This window comes from Corylus avellana, chromosome 6 (assembly GCF_965113065.1).
Source record: "Corylus avellana chromosome 6, dhCorAvel1.hap1.2, whole genome shotgun sequence".
Taxonomy (NCBI): domain Eukaryota; kingdom Viridiplantae; phylum Streptophyta; class Magnoliopsida; order Fagales; family Betulaceae; genus Corylus; species Corylus avellana.
Genome location: NC_142495.1, coordinates 28,186,510 through 28,209,242, shown reverse-complemented (window position 1 = coordinate 28,209,242; position 22,733 = coordinate 28,186,510). Strand labels below are relative to the sequence as shown.

At 36.3% G+C, this 22,733-nt stretch overlaps 3 protein-coding genes across 6 annotated transcripts; all 3 read right to left on the bottom strand.

Annotated features, from left to right (window-relative positions):
- Nucleotides 1–917: 917 nt before the first annotated feature.
- Nucleotides 918–8,239, bottom strand: HESO1 (Nucleotidyltransferase family protein). 4 transcript variants are annotated; one of them, XM_059600139.2, is made up of 10 exons: nt 8,163–8,239; nt 7,223–7,288; nt 6,951–7,098; nt 5,516–5,680; nt 4,415–4,593; nt 4,238–4,333; nt 3,797–3,866; nt 2,028–2,194; nt 1,583–1,687; nt 918–1,463 (listed from the first exon to the last, which is right to left on the bottom strand). In XM_059600139.2, exons 3-10 carry the CDS (start codon nt 7,087–7,089, stop codon nt 1,083–1,085), a joined length of 1,302 nt encoding a protein of 433 aa, XP_059456122.2. In that variant the 5' UTR covers nt 7,090–7,098; nt 7,223–7,288; nt 8,163–8,239; the 3' UTR covers nt 918–1,082. The 4 variants fall into 4 exon arrangements, with proteins under 4 accessions (XP_059456122.2, XP_059456121.2, XP_059456123.2 ...); XM_059600138.2 differs by lacking the exon at nt 8,163–8,239 and adding an exon at nt 7,751–8,103; XM_059600140.2 differs by lacking the exon at nt 8,163–8,239 and adding an exon at nt 7,876–8,103.
- Nucleotides 8,240–12,286: 4,047 nt separating this feature from the next.
- Nucleotides 12,287–14,693, bottom strand: LOC132188362 (protein phosphatase 2C 37). Its single transcript, XM_059602789.2, has 4 exons — nt 14,018–14,693; nt 13,594–13,911; nt 13,112–13,217; nt 12,287–13,006 (listed from the first exon to the last, which is right to left on the bottom strand). The coding sequence occupies exons 1-4, from the start codon at nt 14,504–14,506 to the stop codon at nt 12,660–12,662; spliced, it is 1,260 nt and encodes a 419-aa protein (XP_059458772.1). The 5' UTR covers nt 14,507–14,693; the 3' UTR covers nt 12,287–12,659.
- A 2,899-nt stretch (nt 14,694–17,592) lies between these two features.
- On the bottom strand, nt 17,593–20,743 carry LOC148585152 (tropinone reductase homolog At5g06060-like). The gene is made up of 5 exons (XM_059601261.1): nt 20,530–20,743; nt 20,205–20,412; nt 18,886–19,102; nt 18,667–18,773; nt 17,593–18,057 (listed from the first exon to the last, which is right to left on the bottom strand). The coding sequence occupies exons 1-5, from the start codon at nt 20,607–20,609 to the stop codon at nt 17,863–17,865; spliced, it is 807 nt and encodes a 268-aa protein (XP_059457244.1). The 5' UTR covers nt 20,610–20,743; the 3' UTR covers nt 17,593–17,862.
- Between the last annotated feature and the right edge of the window lie 1,990 nt (nt 20,744–22,733).

Sequence of the window (22,733 nt, the reverse complement as noted above, 5' to 3'; positions counted from 1 at the left end):
GCATTTTGTGATTGAGTTGTATGTGTTGTAAATGGGCTGAAAGGAATAATCGATTGCAACTCATATTAGGTGTTAGACTGATTGTAGCATATACTAGTATAAAAGGGCACACGTGTAGAATGCACTCCTATTAGTAATGGAAATGTTTTCTTTCTAATTTTCTGAATGATTATAAAAATTGTGAATGGTGATTGGTTGAATTGAAATGAAAATTGAAGGAAATTGTATTGATAGAAATTGGGGAAAAACAATTAGGGTTGTTTAAAGAATAACCTAGTCTCCAAGAGAGAGCACAAATTTGATCTAGGTTTTGAGCATCTCCTCCATTCTACACGTGAGCCTTTTCATTCCAACATGCTACAATTGGTCTAACAACTAAAGCGTGTCACAACTCATTATAGATCTAGGCCCATGTACAATATACAACTCAATTACGAAATGCACATCTATTAAAAGACCTATTACACGTTTGGGTATATGATTGGACTATAGTATTTCTACTTTTTACACTAGATTTTCACCAATGAAGCTTATGTTTTTTTTTTTTTTTAAAAAAACATGAGTATTAGTCATTTAAAACACGCGAGCACGTCAGTTGGTATAAAAATCAATGTAAAGAGTAGCGTTACTCTTGGAACATAAAGCTAAACTTGATTTGATCTTTAACTACTAATGCAGCTATACCAGGTATACATGCATTTTCCTCAAGGCCTCAACTCAACTTGTTCTAAAAAAAATAAAATAAAATAAACTTGTTCTAGTGGTGCCTAGGCCCAAGGCATGATTTTATAAGGTGAAATCATGCTACTTTTAGGACTTCTCGACTCCCTAACAACCTTGGTATTTAAACAAGCGGAGATTTAAGATTTAACAGCATCGGATTCAACCTTGATTTTTTTTTGAAAGAAACCTTCAAGTAAATCATAAGAGAATTTGCTTCTCGATTGATTTGGCAGGAGGCCAGCAAATAATGTCCAACAATTGTATGCAGTAAAGCAACTTGGAGATTAATATAACTTTTCACAAGAAACAACAAACTTATGCAGTGAGAAGCTGTTTGGTTAAGCGAAAACTGATGACACCTATCGATCCGATCTCGCTCTCCACATGTGCTGGCCTTGATTGTGATTTTGCAGAGTTGAACTGCTGGACTGGCTGTCCAACCTCAAGTTCCCAAATTGCCGTGAAGTTGTTGAGAGTAGAGTCCTCTGCACCTGCGGACGAGTTGGGTGGTGCTGGTAGCGGTGGTAGTGCCTACCATTGTCAGTTGGGGTCCAAGCCGGTTCTCTGGGAATATATCGTAATACTTGTTGTCGGACTAGCGTGGCAAGGAGAGCACCCTGATTCTGATTGGCTGAAATCAGCTTATGGTGGGTCATCTGGAATGCTTCAGATATCTTTGTCAAATTACTCATGCTAACAGCCCTAGCGGAATTTTCTGGCTGCTCAAAAGGATCCTCAATCTAACCAGCCATCAGCAAAAGCCAATAAGCAGCAGTAATAATTGTTATCACTAAGACAAAATAAAGTGTTTTTGTGCGCGTATGTGTTATATCAGAGAGAGAGAGAGAGAGGGAGTTACAAATAATGCATAAGTTTTGGGCAGCAATCTCATCCTTATGTACTCCCATTGTCCCGTATAGGTAGAAATGCCTAGCTCTGAAGCTCTCAAACTTATGTTAGAAAACTGCAAAACATACAAAGTGCCCTGTTCAATACCATTAGAGAGCATGTATATTGACCTAGCAGTTATCTTATTCCAAAGATACGGGGAAGATGCTAGGAAAACTTTGCAAACCTATTATAGAAAAGGGCATTTACCAAATTATATAAATCTCCGGTACATAATAAAACATTTTCATCTGATTGAAAAATATATATATATACACAATCCAGATATATTGAGTTACTGGTGTAATAAACAAGTTAAATATATCTTGAAATTTAATGAACATATGACACAAGTCTCTAATACCAAGATTCTTCATTATCTATTAAAGATAGAAAATCATGATGAAAACGATCACCTTTGCAAGGAATGAAATGAAAAGCTCAGACAAAGAACTCTGATTGACTGGTCTGAATTTCTGTTGCCTAAATCTTGTTATGTTCGCAGCACATGTTTCTGCGATACGTCTCTCTGCACTAGTTCTTGCACCTGCATGAAGCATGTTGAAAGAAAGGTCCCACGAATCTGTCTTCTTAAGTAGTTAATTTGTGTTTTTTTGAAGTTTATGACTATGCTTTGCAAATGAAGAAGAAATCATGTTTAATAGAATCTCTAATGAACTCAAATAATCCATCCATCCTGCACATCAATCTTCCTGTTTTAATATGGGAAGAAATAAACGATTGCTATGCCACTGCAACTTCTAAAAACTCCAAAAGAGCAAGGAAGCAAGCCAACGGCATTAATTGAACTCATATTTTTCCCTCCTTCACTATTAAATTCCTCCTTGTGTTAGGCAGGTGACTTATCTCCAAGACCATGGTTCAAATCCATCGTTGACACATGTCGATCATCAGTTAATTTAACGTTTATCCCCACTATGGACACATTATATTCTTGAAGAAGAAATGAATGCTTGCTAATCAATTGAGATTGTGAACCAGCGATATAATGTTTATCTCGATCCTGTAACTTCAACTGAATGTGCCCTTGAACCACATTCTCCTGTTTAGAAATATAAGCCAATAGATATTCATACCTTCCTTTATATTAACTTCACCAATATTTGTTCTCCCTACTACGTGTGAATTTTATACATTGCTCATCTCACTATGAATGTTCCAACCTCTGTCAATTCTCTTTCAGTACATTGAAGTATTTAACACCTCACACCATAACATGAATGCTTTATGTATCAGTTTAAGCCCTCATCCAGAAATGTCAGAATTTTTAATTCCAGGACCACACTAATTGGTTATTAAATTATATTGTTCCTGAAAGCTTCGATTTTGGCAGACATTTTGGTAGAAAATCAGCATGAACACTCAAAAATATCAGTAATTGTTCCTCATATTTCGAGCCACAACCGAGAATGTACAGTGTTTCTTAGTCTTTGTTGATAAGGCACAAAAAAAAAAAAAAAAAAAAAAAAAAAAGGACAAAAGAAACTGCTAATTGAAAAATCATAATATTAAAATTACGACTAAATTTCTTAAGACCGTATTTTTATTATACCACCAATATTTGCTCTAATTTATTCTTCCTAATTCCTCATGAGATGGTGCCATTTGTACTCCCAACAACTGTCACATGATGGATCATATGCTTAACAATCTTTAGGTATATTGAAGCAGAAATCTAGTCTTCAGTTTATTTGATTTTTTAGTTAATTTTATGTTCTTCAGTTACAGTACTCCACCAATCCAATCAAGTCTTTGATAACAGAAGAGGAAACAAAAATCCCAGTTCCGTGACCTTTCTGATGACAGCACAAATTATAATGTGGCAGTATAACATTTAGAAACACCAAACCTAAAGAAAAGAGAAAAGAACAAGAGCATATGAAGGCTGGACACAGCAATATGTTCCTTAAAACCTGATTAAACTGTTAAGAGACTGCTTTCATAAGTGTGAGACCAACAGACGATGTCTTAAATCAATTCTATTTTTTTTCAAGTTGGCCATTTGGCCTCTAAACCACCAAAAATTAAAAAATAAAAAATCAACAGCATATAAATAGGAAACAAGTTACGATTTTCACAGAAAAAGTACAACTCAGCTTATGTCTCCACCAGTCTAAGGAAGAATCCAAAGAGAAAGGGATGTAAGATTAAATATGAAAAGTACCTTGAAGATCACCAGCAATATTTCCTGCGTATATGTCACTAAGAGGTGGTAAAATTGCAGGCACGCATGTCTGAAAGAACGGTAGAAAAGAAAAATTAAATCCTCCATCACTTGTTAGAACTCAGTCGCTAAATTTCAACATTCACGGAAGCAAAGACAGGAAGACAGGCCAACTCAAGAAGATATATACATAAATCAAAATATGTAAGTTAGAAGAAGATTATATCCTGGTGTCTTGAAACATGACAAGATATTTAAATCAAATAAACAGAGACTGATGCAGCAATATAAAAATCACAGAAGTAGGCAATTTTTTTTATTAAATTCAGCAAACCAGGTCCAAAGCAACCATTTTGGACGAATTCCATGGAGCATCAAGGAAATCTCCTCCTAATTTAACCATGTTTTTTAACTACAACAGAAATCACGACTAAAGAGTACCTGAAAATGGAAGATCACAAGCAAACTGAGAGAGTATGAGTTGAAAGTCCCAGTTTTTGGATTATTTATATCATGTGCTTTTGCCCACTCCTTGACCTATAAAAGCTAGAAAAAAATGCATCAAAATTCTAGCACTTCTCCCACAACAACAAGTATCAGTTTGCTACAAGAATGTACCAGTAAAACCATATCACGAAAGCGTGTGTCTATCGCACTGATCCAAAGCAAGATTTTGGATTTAATTTGGCCCTGCAGGTTATCAATTGATACATCACAAGAGATCCCCTGGAGGCTACTCTCAAATTTTAGAATTGGAACTCTTGCATTGGGGATATATTGCAACCTGCGCCATCCACCTGCAAATCAACAATGTTATGAAATGAAGATAGAAGCATTGTGGGGAAGAATACTCAAACCAAAAGAACAGAAATGTCAAATCCTTTAAAGACAAAAAGATTGTTAGAAGGCCACTTTTAATAAGCACTGGAACCTTAGGTTCTAATTTACAAAGATCATAGAGAGCCAACATGATACTATCAACAGATTACATGACTCCATAATGCCTTCAAAGGTTTCAAAAGCTTCTTTTTTTTTTTTTTTAAGATCGATTCAGTAAAAAACATAAACACATTGATGAGGAACAAGAACCAAAATGATTAAAAAAAAAAGGAGTAATAAACATCATTTTTTAAGTCCCAATTCCCCAACATTGATCTTATAGAGGCAATTAGTTTACTCTTTACAGATGCAATGAAGAATAAAATGAGATGACGCTTTTTGATGTTAGGTATAAAAGCCACTTATAGAATCTTACACATTTTCTATTACAAGCTGGAAAAAATGGCCATGATCGTCTTCTGTATGGGCCATATGGCATAATCAAAAACTACATAATACATTAAACTTTCACAAGTGGCCTGCCTGCTAAATAAAGTTTGCAAAATTCTGGAGAACCAAAAATTGTAACAACAGGTGAAAATTGGTACAATGACTGAAGTTCTCTACTTTTCAGTTCATATAAATTACAGTTGATGGCTTCATACATATTCTTTTTATGACAAATCCAAGGCTTCATATATGCTTTCTGCCCATTGTCATAAAATGCCTCGAGTGAGAGAACATGTGTTTCAAGACATGTATTAGAGACGAGCAATTACAATAATGCAACAATTGAATTTAATATGCACGGGGAAGATTGTCAGTAATGAGGCAAGATAGAAGAACAAGCATTCAAGAGAGAGAGGCAAAAACAAAATGGTTGAACCAAAAGTAATTTACCCATATGTATCAAAGCCTTTTGTATTTCTGCTAGTAATCGTTGTTTACGCCTTTTTCCAGCAGATGAAATGCATGAACTGTTGAGTATGTCGATAGATATATCCAAATCAGCCCATCTTGTGAACAGATCAGACGCAAATGAACCAAACGGCTCCACTCGTGCACCTGCTTGTGCCAAATCATGAAACTATGTTGTTAACCATAAAACTCTTTACACAATGGCAACCCATTATGCCTCATGGAAATAAGACATAAAATTCATGATGACTCAACAAATAAATGCAGGAAAAAAAAAACAAACAAAAACAAAATCAAGAATGAAAAGTTCACTTAATGGGGTGTATCTTTATTTTAGGTTAATTGTCTCTTTCTGCCAGAGGAGATGAGACAGAAGAAAAAACAGTGAAGATATAAAGGTTTGCATGGTGCTAGAACAGTAAAGAACTCATTAATTTTCAGTCTTTGTGGAATGAATACTCCTCTCTATTTTTCTGGGGGGACCAAACTACAATAACCAGCCTAGCCACCCTGTCAAGTCAGAAAAAGATGGATCCCCTAACTTGAGGGAGGGGAGTTCCTTCTGGAAAAAATCATGCCATCAAGACAGAACCTTACAATGACTTGAGACAAGTTAGATCCAATATAGGTCATGAAGCAAAGGGCATTCAACATATGCATTTTAGCATAAGAAGTTCTGAGAGACAGAAGAAGTTGCTCAATTTTCTTACTAAAAGAAAAAATTCATCTAATTATTCTATGCACAGAAACTAATCAATGATGCTCAAAAAAGAGAATGTCCAATTGAACACTCCCAACTGCACAACTCCCACGCCAGCTCACATTCTTCATGCTTCTAAGATCCAGATGAGGATCGAACAAATGTGTCGAAGGTATATGTCCATGACAAAATTAGTGGATTCATGACCACAACATTTCAACGTCTTAAAACAAAACCATTGATCACCCCCCCACCCCCCACCCCACCCCCCCCCCCCCCCCCCCCCACCCCCCCCAACACAGCCTCCTCACATATCGCCCAACCCAAAAAGGGATCAGAACAGCAGCCATGATAATTTGGCTGGCTTTGTTACTAATTACAATTTAGAGTATCGTTGATCAATTAATGGCAACCAGTAGCACATCTTATACGCCAACTAATAGCACATGGAATGGGAACCATTGTTTTAGCAGTCAACTATCTGTTCTTCCAGATTATGAAAATGAAAGTAGACCAGTTTCAGGATTTCCTAAGATAAATTTGTTTCCCTTTTTTTAACATGATCCGTCCAAGTTTATCAAATTATATATTCATACCTTTAAATGCAAATCATGGAAGTTTTACTGCTTCTAAGTATTTGTGAAGTACAAATTATCAACTCCAAACAACATGAGCAACAATGTTCTAATAGAACCATGAAAAAGCAGCACAAATCACCTCTCAAACTTTCCACAGATCTGATGACTCTTCGTAGTTCATCAATAACTCGAGTCCGTGTCTGCAAATCCTCCTGCAGGGGTTTGACTACTTGAAGTATTTCCTTGAGAACATGCTCCAGTGTACTATAGTTACTCATTTTTTATTTCTGGATAACATTAGAAATGCAGTTGAATGTGTCAAAACTCAAGTGTAGCAATGGCATTAAATACTGATAAATCAGCCACAACAAATGGTAGAACGCATTAAGGCCCACCTAAAAAAGCTAATACCTTATTCAAATAGGAAGAACTCATCAAATCAAACCCTCAAAGCCCTGTAGTTCACCCGATCATAACCTGAGTTTTGAAGTATTGTTCACAATGTTAAGATGTAAACCTTACATTATGTTGCCACTACAACAAAGTTCACTCCATCCAACACATTCTTACATATAAAAGTAAAGAGTTTTTCAATGAAACATAACAGGCATCAAACCATACGAGTCGATGAGCTTACCAAGTCTTATGAAGAAAACATATATAATGAAGTTTCTGTAATAAAGGCAAAAGAACTAACAAAAGAATTTCACATAAACACCCACACTTCCGTATTCTCGATTCATCCAAAAAACCCACTAATCAGAAACCCGTAAACAAATAATTTCAATTAACTTCTAAAGGAAACCCAAATCAAAATTTTGATTAATTATATCTAGAGTCAACAAACTGATAACAAATACATATACAATTTCTGAGATTCTACTAAACACTAGAGCTAGGAACACATATCAGAATTACCAGCAACCCAAAACACATTACCGGAAGCATAACCCTTTTCATCCACTTTCTCTAGGGTTCGAAGTCAAGCAAGTCAACCTCTCACATTGCCTTTTATCAAGGCTAACCAAGTAGAGAACTTTCTAACAGTAATACTATTTACGTACGTATAGAGTGTATGCTTAATGGAAGTGGTTTATAGTGTACAGTAGTGGACTTCGCTTTGCGGATGGGTTTTCTCCGCTTCTTTCGTCACCTTTGACGAGGTACGGAAAGTTTGGAAAGCAGAAAAAAAGGGGAAAAAGAAGAGTTGGGATTGAGACACAAGCATGAATCTTTTTTGGGTAATTGTCATGGGGCTGGATTATTCCCCAGTCTTAGAAACTCTATTTTTTTTTTTTCAAATAGGGAAAAGAAGGCTGTACAAACGGGGGTCTCATTCCTAGAAACTTACAGTGGGCAGGAGAGCTTTTTTGGTATTTGACATTGACTCTGATTCTGATCGATCGATTTCCAAATGATGTTGGCAATTTGGAGGGGTGTAAATGTTTCATTAATAGGAATTGAGATACGGTGCAATAACTGCAAGCAATAGATATTATCAAGGTCCTACGTTTTTAATCAACGGTTTATATTCCGATAGTATTATAAAAACGAGAAAGAATGGGGGACTTGCCATTAGGGTTTGTAATTTTCGATCGAATTTGTAAATTCGATACGAGCCCAATATAAAATTAGTATGATAGAGTTGAGTGGTTTGACCTATTTTACTTAAATGGATTAGGCTAAAATTTATGTTTCGACACGGCTTGAACTCAACAAGTGATATAATGATAGAGTTGACAGTTTGTTATACAACCCACGAATTCGACGCAATCTCAACACAAAATCAGCTGGTTATGGTTGATGGGTCTAACCCGTTTAATTAAATTAATTTAATTAGAGTTGACTTGTATAGTCTTGTACCTATGTCCCAACACAATCTAGACCTAACATGTAAATACGAATTACAACACCCACATGCAGTTGTTGGGACAACCGAATCATCTTATGGCTCGATTGCTCGAAAGTCCTACCATATCTATCGTTCGTGTTAGTTCTCATCTCGCATTACGTAAGAACATAACAGCTTTTATATATATATATATATATATATAGAGAGAGAGAGAGAGAGAGAGAGAGGAATGCTAGGTTTACAAACAAGATTTTAAAACAAATTATAACAGGATTGAAAATTATATAAATTTAACTTTTGAAAAACCCAATCATATTGTGCCACATCATGTTGTAAATTTTTTTTTTTTATAAAATTTGTTTGTAAACCTAATATTTTTCATATATATATATATATAAAAGTCAAGCTAACAAGCAAGTCAAACTTTATATGAGCTTGTTCATAAACATTGTCGAGTTAAGTTTTATGCATGTATGCAAGGCGAAACCACCCTTTGGCTTGGGGGGGGGGGTGGTCCCCAAAAAATATATATATATTTTTTTAAATAGACCTTTACAAATTCAATTCCCCCCACCCCCCCAATAATTTTTTTTTTAAAATGTTGCGCCCCGCCCCTCCAAACTAATAGTTATAGTTCCACCCCTGTATGTATGTATGTATCATTTAATAATCAAACCTAATTTTGTGTTTACAAATGACCCATTTAATAATCGAGTTGAGCTTAACCAAGCCGAACCTAAGCAAGTTCATTAGTAGTTTTGTTCTTTTACAGCCATGTGTGTATAAGCATAAATAGTAATAGCCAATATAATAAGAATTAAGTGTATAAGTATTGACATACTATGATACTAATTAGTTAGTTAATAAACAGTCATATTAACTAGTTAAATATATTTAATATACCATTAAGTGACAACTTTAGTATTTCAACTTTAAACACCAAATAAAGGACTTAATCAACTAAACATAAACTTACAAGTTACAACCAATTTAGTTTTAACAACGAATTAGCCAACATAAAAACTTAATAAAGTAAATATTAAAACCAAACGATTAACTCGAAGTTTCAAGTTGTAAGAGGAGACTTAATAGAAACATTGGCCAGAGTCATGAAGCTACTACAGTAGAGACAAACAAGACGTTTGTTAAGGCACCATCAAGTTTAAGACGTTTAACTATAAAGGTTATGTAAGTATAAATTGTGTGCAATTTAATTATTGTATAGACTATATAGTTAATGCGTTTCCTGTGTTTTGACTACTCAGATCGTAGTTATTCAAAAAGTTTCTAACTTCTTCATCAAAATTGTTAGTGTGTTTGATTTTATGCTTTTGGTTAATTTTAATGATTTTATGTGTGATTGTTGAGACGATTGAGAAAACATCCATTCCCTCCTCCTAAGTGTTGTTTTTTTTTTTTTTTTTTTTGGGTTGAGATTGTTGGGCAAATTTCAAAGTGCTTGGGCCTTGGAAGAAAAAGTGACATTATCTTTCTATTATTCTATATACTTTATTCGAAAGTTGGCAGGTTATATATAAGGGTTAAATACTAAATTAGTCCCTAGGGTTTCACAACTTTATTTTTTCCCCCCTGGGTTTTCATTTTTATCACAGGAGGTCCCTGTAGTTTTGATAAGTGACCAAATTAGTCCATCCGTTAGTTGACCGTTAGTTGACCGTTAAATTGGACACGTGGACCAATCAGACGTCGACACGTGGCACATATATTACTTTTTTTTTTTAATTTTTTTTTAATTAAAAAAAATGTTTTTTTTTAAAAAAAAATTAAAAAAAAAAAAAAAAAAAAAAAAAAATCGGAAAAAACTGGGGGTGGCCGAGCCACCCCCTTGGCAATTTGGGGGTGGCCTTAATATATATTTTTTAATTTTTTTTTTTAAAAAACATTTTTTTTAATTAAAAAAAAATTAATATATGTGCCACGTGTCGACGTCTGATTGGTCCACGTGTCCAGTTTAACGGTCAACTAACGGTCAACTAACGGATGGACTAATTTGGTCACTTATCAAAACCACAGGGACCTCCTGTGATAAAAATGAAAACCCAGGGGGGAAAAAATAAAGTTGTGAAACCCTAGGGACTAATTTAGTATTTAACCCTATATATAAATATAAGAATCTAACATCAGAAGATTCTTATATTTATGAAGTGGAAGTTATTTTTGACATATTCTCAAGAGGTAGTTCAATCGACTAGGACCACACTTAATAAAGTGGAGGTCACTAGTTCGAATTCTCCTCCACCCTCTTGTACGGACATGTTAAAAAAATAATAAATAAATAAATAACATCAAAAGAAGGCTAATTTGGGCCGGACTCTTACACCAAATAAGGACCAGAACTCTGTTGAGTATATTGGACTTGGGCCAAGTTTTATTGAACCATAACCAGAGAAGTCGTTCATCATTTAGGTTGATTTTAGAAATTAAAAATAAACAAATCAGTAAATACTAAATAGAAAGAAAAAGAGAAAAAGGAAGAGAGGGTTTATTCGGTATTCCCAAGAGTAGGTCCACGACAGCGCGGTAGAGTCAACATCAAATCAAACAAAATCTAGTCCAGCAAATTGATATTGATGCCACAGCCGAGACCAAATGCAACGTGGCAGGTGCTGATTATATGTGTTGGGGAGGCCCCCATAAGATGTCGAGGAATTCGAATAAAATGGTGGAACCCTATCACCCGAATTCTGTAAAATGTCTATCAATTTATGGGATGACTAATGAATGGCAGCTGACCTTTATCCATCCACGACAATTGAGGTCCCAATGGCAATGATGTCCATCTTCAGGCTTCTACTTCGACGCCAATGGATGCAACCGCATATCTCCCCCTATCAAACAATTTTCAAGTACCAAGGACTACTACGAATTCAAGCTTTTGGTCACGATCATAGTGTGAGGAATTGAGTTTTATTTTTATTTTTCGTTGGTAATAACTCGGACTACACAAAAAAAAAATAAAAAAATAAAATAAGACTAGGGATGAGTCTTTCTCATTATAAATAGGAATAGAAGAACTAGGACGAAATTGCGAGCCGCATAATAGGCATAAAAATTTACACTTCAATTGATATTCTGAACTTTTCAAAAGAGGAAATAGGAATGATTGAGATAATGAAAACAATAGTAGAAGACATGCGCTAATCTCGGGTGAGTTTTAATGATGAATACCAAGAGCAACAAAGAGTGGCCAACCATCCCTTGGTTGTGAGAATGGTTGAAGTAGTTTAATTACTCTCATATCAAGCTTGATGATGGTCTAATCAACATTAGATGACCGAACCACAATTAGCCAGTTATAGAAATGGTATGCTCCAACCACCCTAAAATAAAAAGAATTGTAGAAGACCCAATCCCCATATCCTGTTATATGAACTAAGGGGAATGACTTCAGTTACAAGCATTTGATTTTAAAAGTAACGCTAAATTTTTATGTATTTCTCAAAATTAATGTTATTTTTAAAATTACTAGTAATCCCATTCTCCTCATTCTAATATGTAAGACGAGAGAGCGGAGCTGGAGATTGATTTTACAAGCATGAACCTTTCGATGATCCAAATTTGGTCAAAGACAGAGCACGCCATAGAGACGAAGTCAAAATAAATTAAACAAATAAATAAAAGAAAACAATCTTCCCAATCGTCAAGCGAATCCGATTATGGACTAAAAAGTTGCTTTGCTGTTCATCATTCACAATTCAAAGCTCACCGATCTACTATTACATCTCCAATTTGCTGCTAATTTTGCAGCCATGTAAATATCTCCCCACAATCCAGAACAAAAAGAAAATGAAAGAAATAACAAATATATATATATATATATATCAGAAACAAATAAATCTTGTTTCTGGTTTCTATTTTTTTCCTCGATTTCGGATTTTAAAAGATCACCCTAAAAATTACAATTACCAACAGGATGCTACTATCATAATTTTTGATTTCTTTGACCAAGATTAGTCTTCTGTTTTCCTATTAAGACTATTGGTGATGATTTCTTCTCAAATCCACCACCACGACGCTGATATTGTCCGTACTATGCCGAGCCAAGGCCAGTTTGGTCAATAACACGGACGCGTCCGAGCACGCCTTGTCCGAGCTCTTTGAGGCGACGGGAGGTGCTGCCGCCAAGTCGCTACGCGGGGACCCACGTGGCGACGGCGGTTTCCGCGAGCGCTGGCACATGCGCGCCACTCCGCACGCGGTGTCGTTGGACACCACGTCCCAGAGGCCATCGCTCGCTATGATTAGACACTCGTCCTCCGCCGTCCGATCCGTTATCGTCACCTCCGGTTCCGAAATCACGTATGGTTTCAGATAATTGTCACCTGAGAAATTTAGGACTAATTAGTTACTCTGCTATTATGCGCCAATGGAATATAGTAGTAAATATATAGTAACAAAAAAATAATTGCGTCCAGCGCATCCCTTACCTATTGCCCTAGACATGGCCAGGACTCCAAGGACTCTGGCACCATCCCAGTAAATCACTCGCCCGCCGGCGGCCTCGATCCGTTCCAATTCGTCGGGTCGGTCTGGCTGCAAATATACAAAATAAGGCGCATGTTAAAAACGGGATAATCCGGAACGTGTACAACACGCGCAACCACAAAGTTCGGTTTTAGAAAGCGAACGTAAAAAAGGGAGACCCACATGTCTCACGCCTAGACCTAGGAGTAGTGGAGGAACCAACACTCTCACTTTCCACCCAAGTGATTGGCACGTGAGTAGACGCGCCGAAACCTCTCGCTAACAAGAAACGGCTTCGGTTCAGTGAATTTAGGGCAGAACACGTCCCCGGAGAATCAGATCTCGAACACAAAACAAATAAATCTCACAAAAATAGGCCCTAAATCTTGAAAGTTTTCAAAAACAACGCAAAGGAATCCGGTTGTTTATTGAGGAATTTTCTCACCTTATGATCGGAGGAGAGAGGAATAGCGACACCGTTTCGGCAGAGAACGGCGCGAGAATCGCCGCAGTTAGAGACGATGATCTTCTCCGGTGTCACGACAGCCACGACGGCAGTGGATCCAACGGCGTCGCACTGCTGAGTCTGGATGTCACACCTGCAGGTCGAGGAGCTCTTGAGAGGGCCACTCCAAAGGCGGACCTCCTTGTCCATCCGCTCAAAGCTCCTCTCCATCGTGCCCTTCCATTCCACCGCCTCACCTACGCCTTCCACCTCTTCCTTCACTATCTCATGCAACAGATCCTGACACTTCATAGCAACCTAAAGAGAGAAAAAAAAAAGAGGGGGGGGGGGGGGACTTCGTCAGAGCCTAAATCAAATAGTTCACTGAGAGAAAGGGAGAGAGGCAAAGGATGTGTGCACTTACATGAGAGCAACCATGGCCGTCGAACACACCGAAAAAATGGAATCCGTTTGAAATCTCATTCTTTTGGTGACAGAACGAAGGGTGAACCGAGACAGCGTCTTCCATGTCTCTTCTCCTTCCACAAACAGAGGTCACGCCGAACTTGGGGCACTCACTCCTCGCCTCCGCGGACTTGGAACTCTCACACGAATCCAGTGCTCCATTCAAATGCAACACCTCATTTTTCGGATTTGATTCTTTCCCTTCCTCTTTGCTGGACACGCAATTTTCCACTCTGGTCTCGCACTCGCGCGGCGGCGATGACGGAGGACAGAAGTTGAGCTTCTGGCGTTTCCTTCCGTTCTCCAGAGTCGCCGGTTGTACGGCCGCATCGGCGATCAGTTTCAAGGGAAGGATATCCATTCTCCGGCGCCTTGAAGTTCTTGAGCTAGGCTCGATCGGAGCCGGCGTTTCTCCTTCTCCAACTACTCCACAGCAAATCCCAGCCATTCAAATTCACCAAAGATACCAATCAAACAACGAGGTACTAGAGTTCTCAAAGAGCCTCGATCTCAATCCGTAGAATTGAAGTATATAGCAATAGTAGCCTCTATGAACAAAACTGAGGGACGAAAAGAGAAATGAAAGACCTTAAGGCAAGCTGTCGAGGACCCGTTAAAATGGTTTCCACTCGAGCTTTTCTACACGGAGGAGCTGAAGAACCCAATATCACCTGGGGGCCACATTTACTCACGGGCAGCCTGCCCCTCACCGTCACGGGCAGGTATCGGACATATACAGTTGGTATGACGTCGAACTACTGAATACTAAATATCTCATCTCCACCGTCCATCTCTCTCTCTCATCCCAGAATTCCACCACGTGGATTGCCTTTTCTGCCCTGGAATAGGTGGCTCAATCAGTTTGCAACACGCATTGCCGAGACGGCCTAGATTTTCTGACACGCATGTGGTCCTTAACGTACCTCCTCACCTCTCCCTTTTTGAGTCTCACCCGCAAATATTTTTCTTTTCGACTTGAAAAACATCGTCTCGGAGGATATCACCACGTGGCGCGATCGTGGAGTGCGGGATTCACGTTTGAGATTCCCCTCCACCACGACCATAACCGCGAGTAAGAAACGCCCGCGTGTGCTACTTTGTGGAGCGTGAGATTAACGTGCTGTGGTGGTGTTTAGGGTTGATATAGTACCAGAGTCCCCGCTTTATTCTGCTTGCTCCAGTTGTGAAATGGGAGGGACTACGTAACGAGCCAGATTGAGACACGTGTGGGACCACATGTCAAAGTCGATTGACGCTTGCAGAATATCTGAGTTCTCTTCCTGCTTGCACGACACGTGGCTGTAACTGACGTGGAGCTGAAGGTGCACCCCTCGTTCCTCGCGCGGAAACACGTTTCGAGCACTGCCCCTCTTGGTGGGAATTACAATTTTGCCGTCCTCAACAGCAATTGGAAAGGGCACGAAATTGCAGATTCCACCCCTCACATTTGTCAAATTTAATGTAATATCGTGAAAACAAAAAGAGAAAATTCCAAATTCGAATAAGCAAATCTAGATATGTATCAGTTTAGTTTGATAATGCTGGAAATTGTTGATGCAGCATTTCGGACCGCTGGATCGGTGTTGATCGAGTTCTTGTAAATTAGAGAGAAAAAAATCATATAAAGCTATCAATTTTATGAGATTGGAAAAGCCTTCCATACTTAAATTAATAAATAATTATTTAAAAATAATAAGATAAAAGAGAATGTGCCAAAAAAAAAGAAAAAAAAAGAGGTGGTACATCCTTGAGAATGTGTACTCCTTTTATAGGGATGGCTCTTTAAAAATTGTGCATAAAATATTTGTCACGTGGTGACAAACTTAGGAGTGTATAATTATTATTATCTAGTAGGTTGATTGAATGAGTTACACACTATAAATAACAAGAATAAAGATTTTAAAAAATAATTCAAAATACAAAATATTTTAAATCTCTTTTATTTTTATATCAAACTTTTTTAAATAAATAGAAAAAAAAAAAATCTATAGAAAGCATTTACGAAGAGAGTGAAATATCAATGACAACTCTTATGTAAAAACACTTGAAATAAAAGCTATATACTACCTAACAAAACCAACCAATCTTTACACTGTGGTGGCCCATTGTTTTTGTGCAATGTATGTAGGCCACTGTAGTGTACCACCCTCAAAACCGAGCAATAATATCACAGAGTCACTTGCCATTGTTCATCTGCCACGTAGTATGTCTACGCTGTCAGGCAATAGACTCCCAGGGAATGAGGTGACCAGAGGCTGAGTCATCCTTTCAGTCGCTGTCCTAACCCCACCCTCCTGACCAGAGTTACTTTTACTTTTGTCACGACCATGGCCTGGTTAAGTAGGTATTCGGTATTCCTCTTTTCTTTTTTTTTTTCTTTTTTTTTTTGGTTTTGTTAATATTCCTTTGTTATCAAATCTCGTTTATATTCACAAAGTAGGAGTGTTGCTTTCGTTGAATCAATGTATATCGATTATTGGGTTGAATTAAATTAAATAAATAATGATGATTTTTTTTTTAATTATGATTAATTTTCACACATCTATTGATATTCCTCAATAAGTTGGAGATTATTAAATTGACATGTCATTAAAATATATAAATTTTACATATATTTTTAAAGTTAAATCCCGATAAATTAAAAATATATGTAAAAATTATATATTATAAAAATAGACGTCAATAAGTCAATTTCATTTTCATAAATTAAAAACCCACTATTCTTCCGTCTCCATCTACCACCTTTTTAAAGTCACCGTTTTTAATTTTCACATTAATCATTGTGCAAAATTACAATTTTTTTTTTTTTTTTTTTTCTGGGTAAATACAATATTTTATTTCATTAGAGGTTGGGATTGGTCCGCAGATATTTTTTGTGGCAAAGTTGTTAATAAACACTTTTTTGGGGCCACTATCCAAAAAAGTGTGAGGAAAGGAATGATTTTGATTTCGTCAGTTTTAAGCCTCTATGGGGAAGATTTTTGTGGTCAGAAGACTCAGCTTGGCCCATTGGGCCCTCCCTTACAGTTGCTTTTGGGCTAATCAGATCTTTCTATATCCGGCTCCGTTTCTAGGAGATCTGGAGAATATTATTATTGCCCCTCCGCCCACGCCATCACAAATTCACAAGTACATAATAAAACGAAAAAAAATCAAAAAAATAAAACGAAAACAAGAAAAAAGATCTCTTATCACCCTTTACATGAAAACAAAGAAGGCATTAGATTTCTTGTTCATTATTAATAAATCTAGAGCTTTTTAGTTGATTTCACAAGTACATTGAAAGCTTTGACATGATATTTGGAATTTGTTATCAGCATTCTACTTTCATACACATGGAAATGTATTACAATCAAAAGAATATTGTAGGAGTTGCAACATTGAATAAAAACTTAACATAGGAGTGACCCCTCACTTGTACTCGACCATTTGCCCTTATAGCAGGCTTCATTAATCAATACTTCTGATATGTTTATGGAAAGATCATACCAATAACAAAACATGCTGATAATGTTTGTATGTAACATAAATTGAGCACTAACAATTGTTGCAATTTAGAAACCAACCATTAAGCGTTTGTATGCAAGAACACAATGTACTAACAATATTCCAAAAGACGGTTTAGAGCCACGATCATAGAAGTAGCCCACAACAAATAACACATTAGATGCATAGTTGTAGCTTATTAACTTAGGGAAATCAGCAAATAATTGGGGTCTAACTTCAATGAACATTATTTTTATTTGATGAACAGTTTAGCAGTATTCGTGCTGTGAATTTGGGAGGGGAAAATGGCAAATTTGCTCAATTTGGTATCGCCATGGCTTGAAAAGCATTCACGGTCATTCCTCCATCAACAGAAATGGTCTGTCCAGTTATGTAAGAAGCAGCAGGCAGGCAAAGGAATGCCACCAAGGACGAGACTTCCTCTGCTTCTGCAACACGCTCAAGAGGAGTTTTAGAGGATACCTCTTCCACAAACTTCTTGTTAGCAATCAACTGTAAGGAAGGAAAACAGTTAAGCAGTGAGAAGTTTCTGCAATTGGTAATGGTCTTTATAATCTAGTGGATTTCAGATTGCATAAAGTCACACCTTAACATAAAAGTTTGCGCATGTCATGTCTTTTTTTTCACATCACAAAATGCAGAACCCGATTTACATTATATTCCACTACATAATTCATAATCATTCTACAAGGGGTCAACCAAAATGGCTTAACAAACTGCATCAGGAAGATATACATTAATGCTGTTGGATGAAGACTGAATTATTATGGTGCTGATGGCAAAATAGCAAACATGATGATGTTGTCATTAAAGTAAATAATACATGACATTGATTTGTGTATCATCCAACCCATTTCCAACAGGAAATGAGGAGAATATCAGTGTTGGCACAATGTATCAATTCTCTGCCAAACATGTACAGTATGCTTGCTCAAAAAATTTCATTGATGTACTTTTTGGAAGTAATACACGGAAGAAGATTCCTCATAATAAGTAATCATAAGTTTTTCATATTTGGCCATATTCTCCTATAAATTCAATAGATCAACCATTAGATTTGTGAAGTTTACCATTGACTTATATGAGAAAAGAGACTCTTACGTTTTCTACAAGAGAGGTTCTAGTATACCAGGGTGCAACACAATTGGTCCGGATATTGTCTTTTGCCCATTCACAGGCCAGATTTTTTGTAAGCTGATTAATTGCCGCTGCAGATAGCAGACAGGAGACAAAATTATTTTGCTTTTTCACCCGCACCAAGTTTACTAGTTTAACAATCATGCTTAAGCAAAAGTACATCATATCATGAGAGCAACTCACCTTTAGTTGCTGCATAGATGGATCCAGAACCTATACTCACCACACCTGCAACAGAGGAAATGAACACAACGCTTCCTTTTCCAGATGCTTTTAGAAGAGGATGTGCAAGTTGGCAGAGATGGAATGTAGATTCAAAGTTGGTAGTCATGAGGGTAGAATACTCTTCAGGAGTGAACTCAATGGTTGGCTTCCTGATGTTTGTCCCGACATTGTTTATCTAGACACACCCAGACGATCACAGCGACTAAGTCTCAAAATTCAATGGAATAAGAAAGCTTTAGAAATTGATGCATGCTTTCCAATTGGTGAAGATAAACAGCCTTGAAAATGCATTGCTATTTATTACCTCAAGTCGTCAACAATAAGACCTGCACTCAAGTTCAATAACAATAAGAAAGACGAGCTTTGGTTTCTATTTGATGATCTGCCCAAAATTGGGACAACAAAATTGAATTGGGGTCCATTGAAATAAACCCCACATCCAATAAAAGGAATTTTTTCTTAATCACATTAGATGTGGCCAAACACACCTTTGCCAATACTGAGGGCTGTTTGAGATTCGGTTTTGTTGGGTAAAGCTAGCCACAAAAGATAAGAAAAAAAAGAAAGAAAAAGTCTAATTATTCAAATGCAAAGGAGAAAAAGTTGGCTAGGAAAAGATGAAAAAAAAGGCATTGATATCGGGATTGTTTGCCATTGGACTCAAAAAAAAGCTCTATACTATTAATCTCAAATTCAACTCTCAACATTCTTATTTTTACACTATATCAATCACATTTTACTACTATTCAAATAAAAAAAATCCTACAAAACACAATTTTTTTTTTCATTTTTTCATATCAAACACTCTTACTTTTTTTCCTTCTTACTTTTTTCATACACCAATCAAATCTGGGTTCAGTTGTTGCCACTTTCTTTATCCAAACCATTGGCAAACTGAGCAGGTATGACAATATAACCCACTTCTGTCACTTATTATACAGCTTCCATTATTTCATCTGCAGTGGTCACTGGTCACATACTTCAAGAGACAAGTTTTTCTCAATTTATTGGAAGTCGCAACTAAACTTCTCAATAAAACCCGTCTCTCTCTCTCTCTCTCACCTTTGTTCTACACACATTCTTCTCCGTACTATCGTTTTAGAACAACAGATAGCCGTAGTAATGTGCTCACAGAAGGGTGGAAAAATAAAAAGCGAAGAAATCAAACGGCCATTTTTTTTTTTCTTTTGAAAGCCCTTTTGTTGCGCTAAAACGCAAATGAGTTTTGGGACTCAAAAACGAAATGATCTCAAAGATATCATTTTGTGGGTACTCACAAGTATGTTGAGCTTGCCACCGAAAACAGAAGCCACCTCCTCCACGAGCCGCTCTCTGTGGGCACGTGAAGACGCGTCGCACACCGACCCAGAGACCACAAAGCCCTTTTCCTGCCATTCCTTCAAGCACTTATTGAGCTCCGCTTCGTTCCTGGAACACGTGTGCACGGACGCACCAAAGCCAGCTAGCTCTTCCACCACGGCATGCCTACTCACAAAGCAAAAAACACATTGCAACCACAAGAGTTTATCTGAATTGAACAAAAAATTAAATTGGGAATTGAACAAGAAAGTTTATATTTTCTTGGGAGTGACAGGAACAGACCCAATGCCACGGGTACCGCCGGTGACAAGAGCATTCATTCCCTTGAGGGACCATCTTGGTCCTTTACCACTACACTCCATCAATCAATCTCTCTCCAGCTCTCTCAGACTCTCTCCTTCTCTCCTTTGTTTGGCTGTCTGTCTCTATTCTCTGCAATTGCAACTCTAGAAATAAAATAGGGTTCAATTCATTTCCAAAGAGAAGCCGCTGGGATCTGTTAAAAAAAAAGATCCAATGGTTACAACTTGCCACGTAATAAGCAAATAGTTAACAGAAAAAAAGAAGCCAAAAATGCTACGTTTCCTTCCGTTGGCCTGTCAGTTGCATGCACTTCCCATCCCTTCCTATTAAAGAAAAGAGTATCAAATTTGAAGGCGACAACTTACATTTTGTTGCGTGAGTGACTTGTATTTCGAATGTCAGTAAATGGGGCCCACCACTCCACCTTTTCGTTTCCTAAACAAATATTTAGATTAATTAAAGCACGATGTTTTTTTTATTTTAAAGGGTAGTGTTGTCTAAAAATTTTAATGATGGTAGTGCATTAAATGGAGATGATCATTTTCTCACTTTTTTAAGAGCCTGTTTGAAATTGTGTTTGAGAAATAAAATTTTTAAGTTAAAAAGAGTTTTTAAGCAAAAGCTTCATTTTAAAGCTTTTGTCATAAGTACGTTTTAAATATTTTTAGGCTTTTTGAACCTTAAAAGCGCTTTTAATTATTTTATCAAACGAGTATTTTTTTTTTCTTCAAGCAAACTTTTTGAGTGTTAAAAATATTTTTAGGCTCCTCAAATACAATCTCAAACATGCCCTAAATCACCTTCGTTAAACAAATTTTTACCAAAATTATTAGCCATTCCAACCGAATGTAAGACTTCCCTATATAAATAATTAGTAATCCCTACACTAAAATTATTAAAATCTCTATCTTAAAATTTAATATAAATCATAATAAAATAATTAATTTGCGTGTTAATAATTGTCTCACGAAGTCATACATGTTAAAGTACTGATTTAATCATTATTATTTTAATAAGTAAAAATTTAATAATATCATTAAAAAAAAAAAAAAAAAAGTGAAGAAAAACAGGCATTTGCAACCCAAGTAGGCCCAAGCGCCTTGACTTTCATTCTACAAACGGGAAAGGCTAGGGCTTAATGAATGATTTGTTTGGGCCTAGAAAGGTGATTGCACAAGAATACGGATACTTCAATGCTCGCCCACCACGGTCCACGGCACTAAAGGGCCGAAGAGGGATACTACTTTACGGCGATTCTCTTCGAAGTTCGTAGAAAGTATATATATATATTTTTAATCCTTTCATTCGGTCTATTAGATATATGAATTCTCAAGTATATTTTTTATTTTCACATATTTTAATAACACATATCAGTTTAATATATAGACTATCTTAGAAAAATTTCCTCCCACATAATTTTTAAAAAAAATATTGTTTATTCGAAATTTTATAGAGGATTTTTTTTTTTTTTTTGACATGTCCGCACAAGAGGGGAGAGGGATTCAAACTAATGACTTCCACTTCATTAGGCGTATTCTCAGCCGATTGAACTACCTCCTGAGAACATATATATAGAATACTACGTTGAAAGAGAACACCTTATGTGGAGATGATTAGATGTGGGAATAACCACACATATTATTATTATTTTTTAATTATGATTAATTTTCACACATCTATTGATATTCCACAATAAGTTGGGGACTACTAAATTGACATGTCATTAAATATATAAATTTTACATATATTTTTAAAATTAAATCCCGACAAATTAAAAATATATGTAAAAATTAATATATTATATATTATAAAAATATACTTCAATAAGTCAATTTCATAAATTAAAAACCCCCTATTCTTCGGTCTCCATCAATCTCTTTTTCAAAGTCGCCGTTTTTAATTTTCACATTAATCATTGTGCAAAATTACAATTTTTTTTTTTAATTTTTTTTTATGGGTAAATACAATATTTTATTTCATTAGAGCATTTCTAGCAGTCTTACCAAATTTTACTCAGTTATTTTTACAATTTATTTTTTTAGAGTACCTCAGCAACTTCACTATTTTAACAATCCACTTTCACTATTCTATTTAAATATTATTTTTCAAATATTTGTTTATTTATTTTTTAACTATTAAATAAAGAAAGAGAAACAAAAAGCAAAAAAGAAGAGAGAAATGAG

What these genes read in the sequence shown, in the direction of transcription:
- LOC132188362 (XM_059602789.2), bottom strand. Translation starts at nt 14,506, where the DNA reads ATGGCTGGGATTTGCTGTGGAGTAGTTGGAGAAGGAGAAACGCCGGCT. An exon ending in ACGGCCATGGTTGCTCTCAT is followed by an intron (nt 13,912 to 14,017) that starts GTAAGTGCACAC and finishes TTCTCTCTTTAG; the next exon opens with GTTGCTATGAAGTGTCAGGA. An exon ending in GGCCATGTCTAGGGCAATAG is followed by an intron (nt 13,007 to 13,111) that starts GTAAGGGATGCG and finishes TAAATTTCTCAG; the next exon opens with GTGACAATTATCTGAAACCA.
- LOC148585152 (XM_059601261.1), bottom strand. Translation starts at nt 20,609, where the DNA reads ATGGAGTGTAGTGGTAAAGGACCAAGATGGTCCCTCAAGGGAATGAAT. An exon ending in GTGGCAAGCTCAACATACTT is followed by an intron (nt 19,103 to 20,204) that starts GTGAGTACCCAC and finishes GGGTGTGTCTAG; the next exon opens with ATAAACAATGTCGGGACAAA. An exon ending in CATCTATGCAGCAACTAAAG is followed by an intron (nt 18,774 to 18,885) that starts GTGAGTTGCTCT and finishes TGCTATCTGCAG; the next exon opens with CGGCAATTAATCAGCTTACA.
- HESO1 (XM_059600139.2), bottom strand. Translation starts at nt 7,089, where the DNA reads ATGAGTAACTATAGTACACTGGAGCATGTTCTCAAGGAAATACTTCAA. An exon ending in TTGTGATCTTCCATTTTCAG is followed by an intron (nt 3,867 to 4,237) that starts GTACTCTTTAGT and finishes CCGTTCTTTCAG; the next exon opens with ACATGCGTGCCTGCAATTTT. An exon ending in CCAAAACTTATGCATTATTT is followed by an intron (nt 1,464 to 1,582) that starts GTAACTCCCTCT and finishes ATGGCTGGTTAG; the next exon opens with ATTGAGGATCCTTTTGAGCA.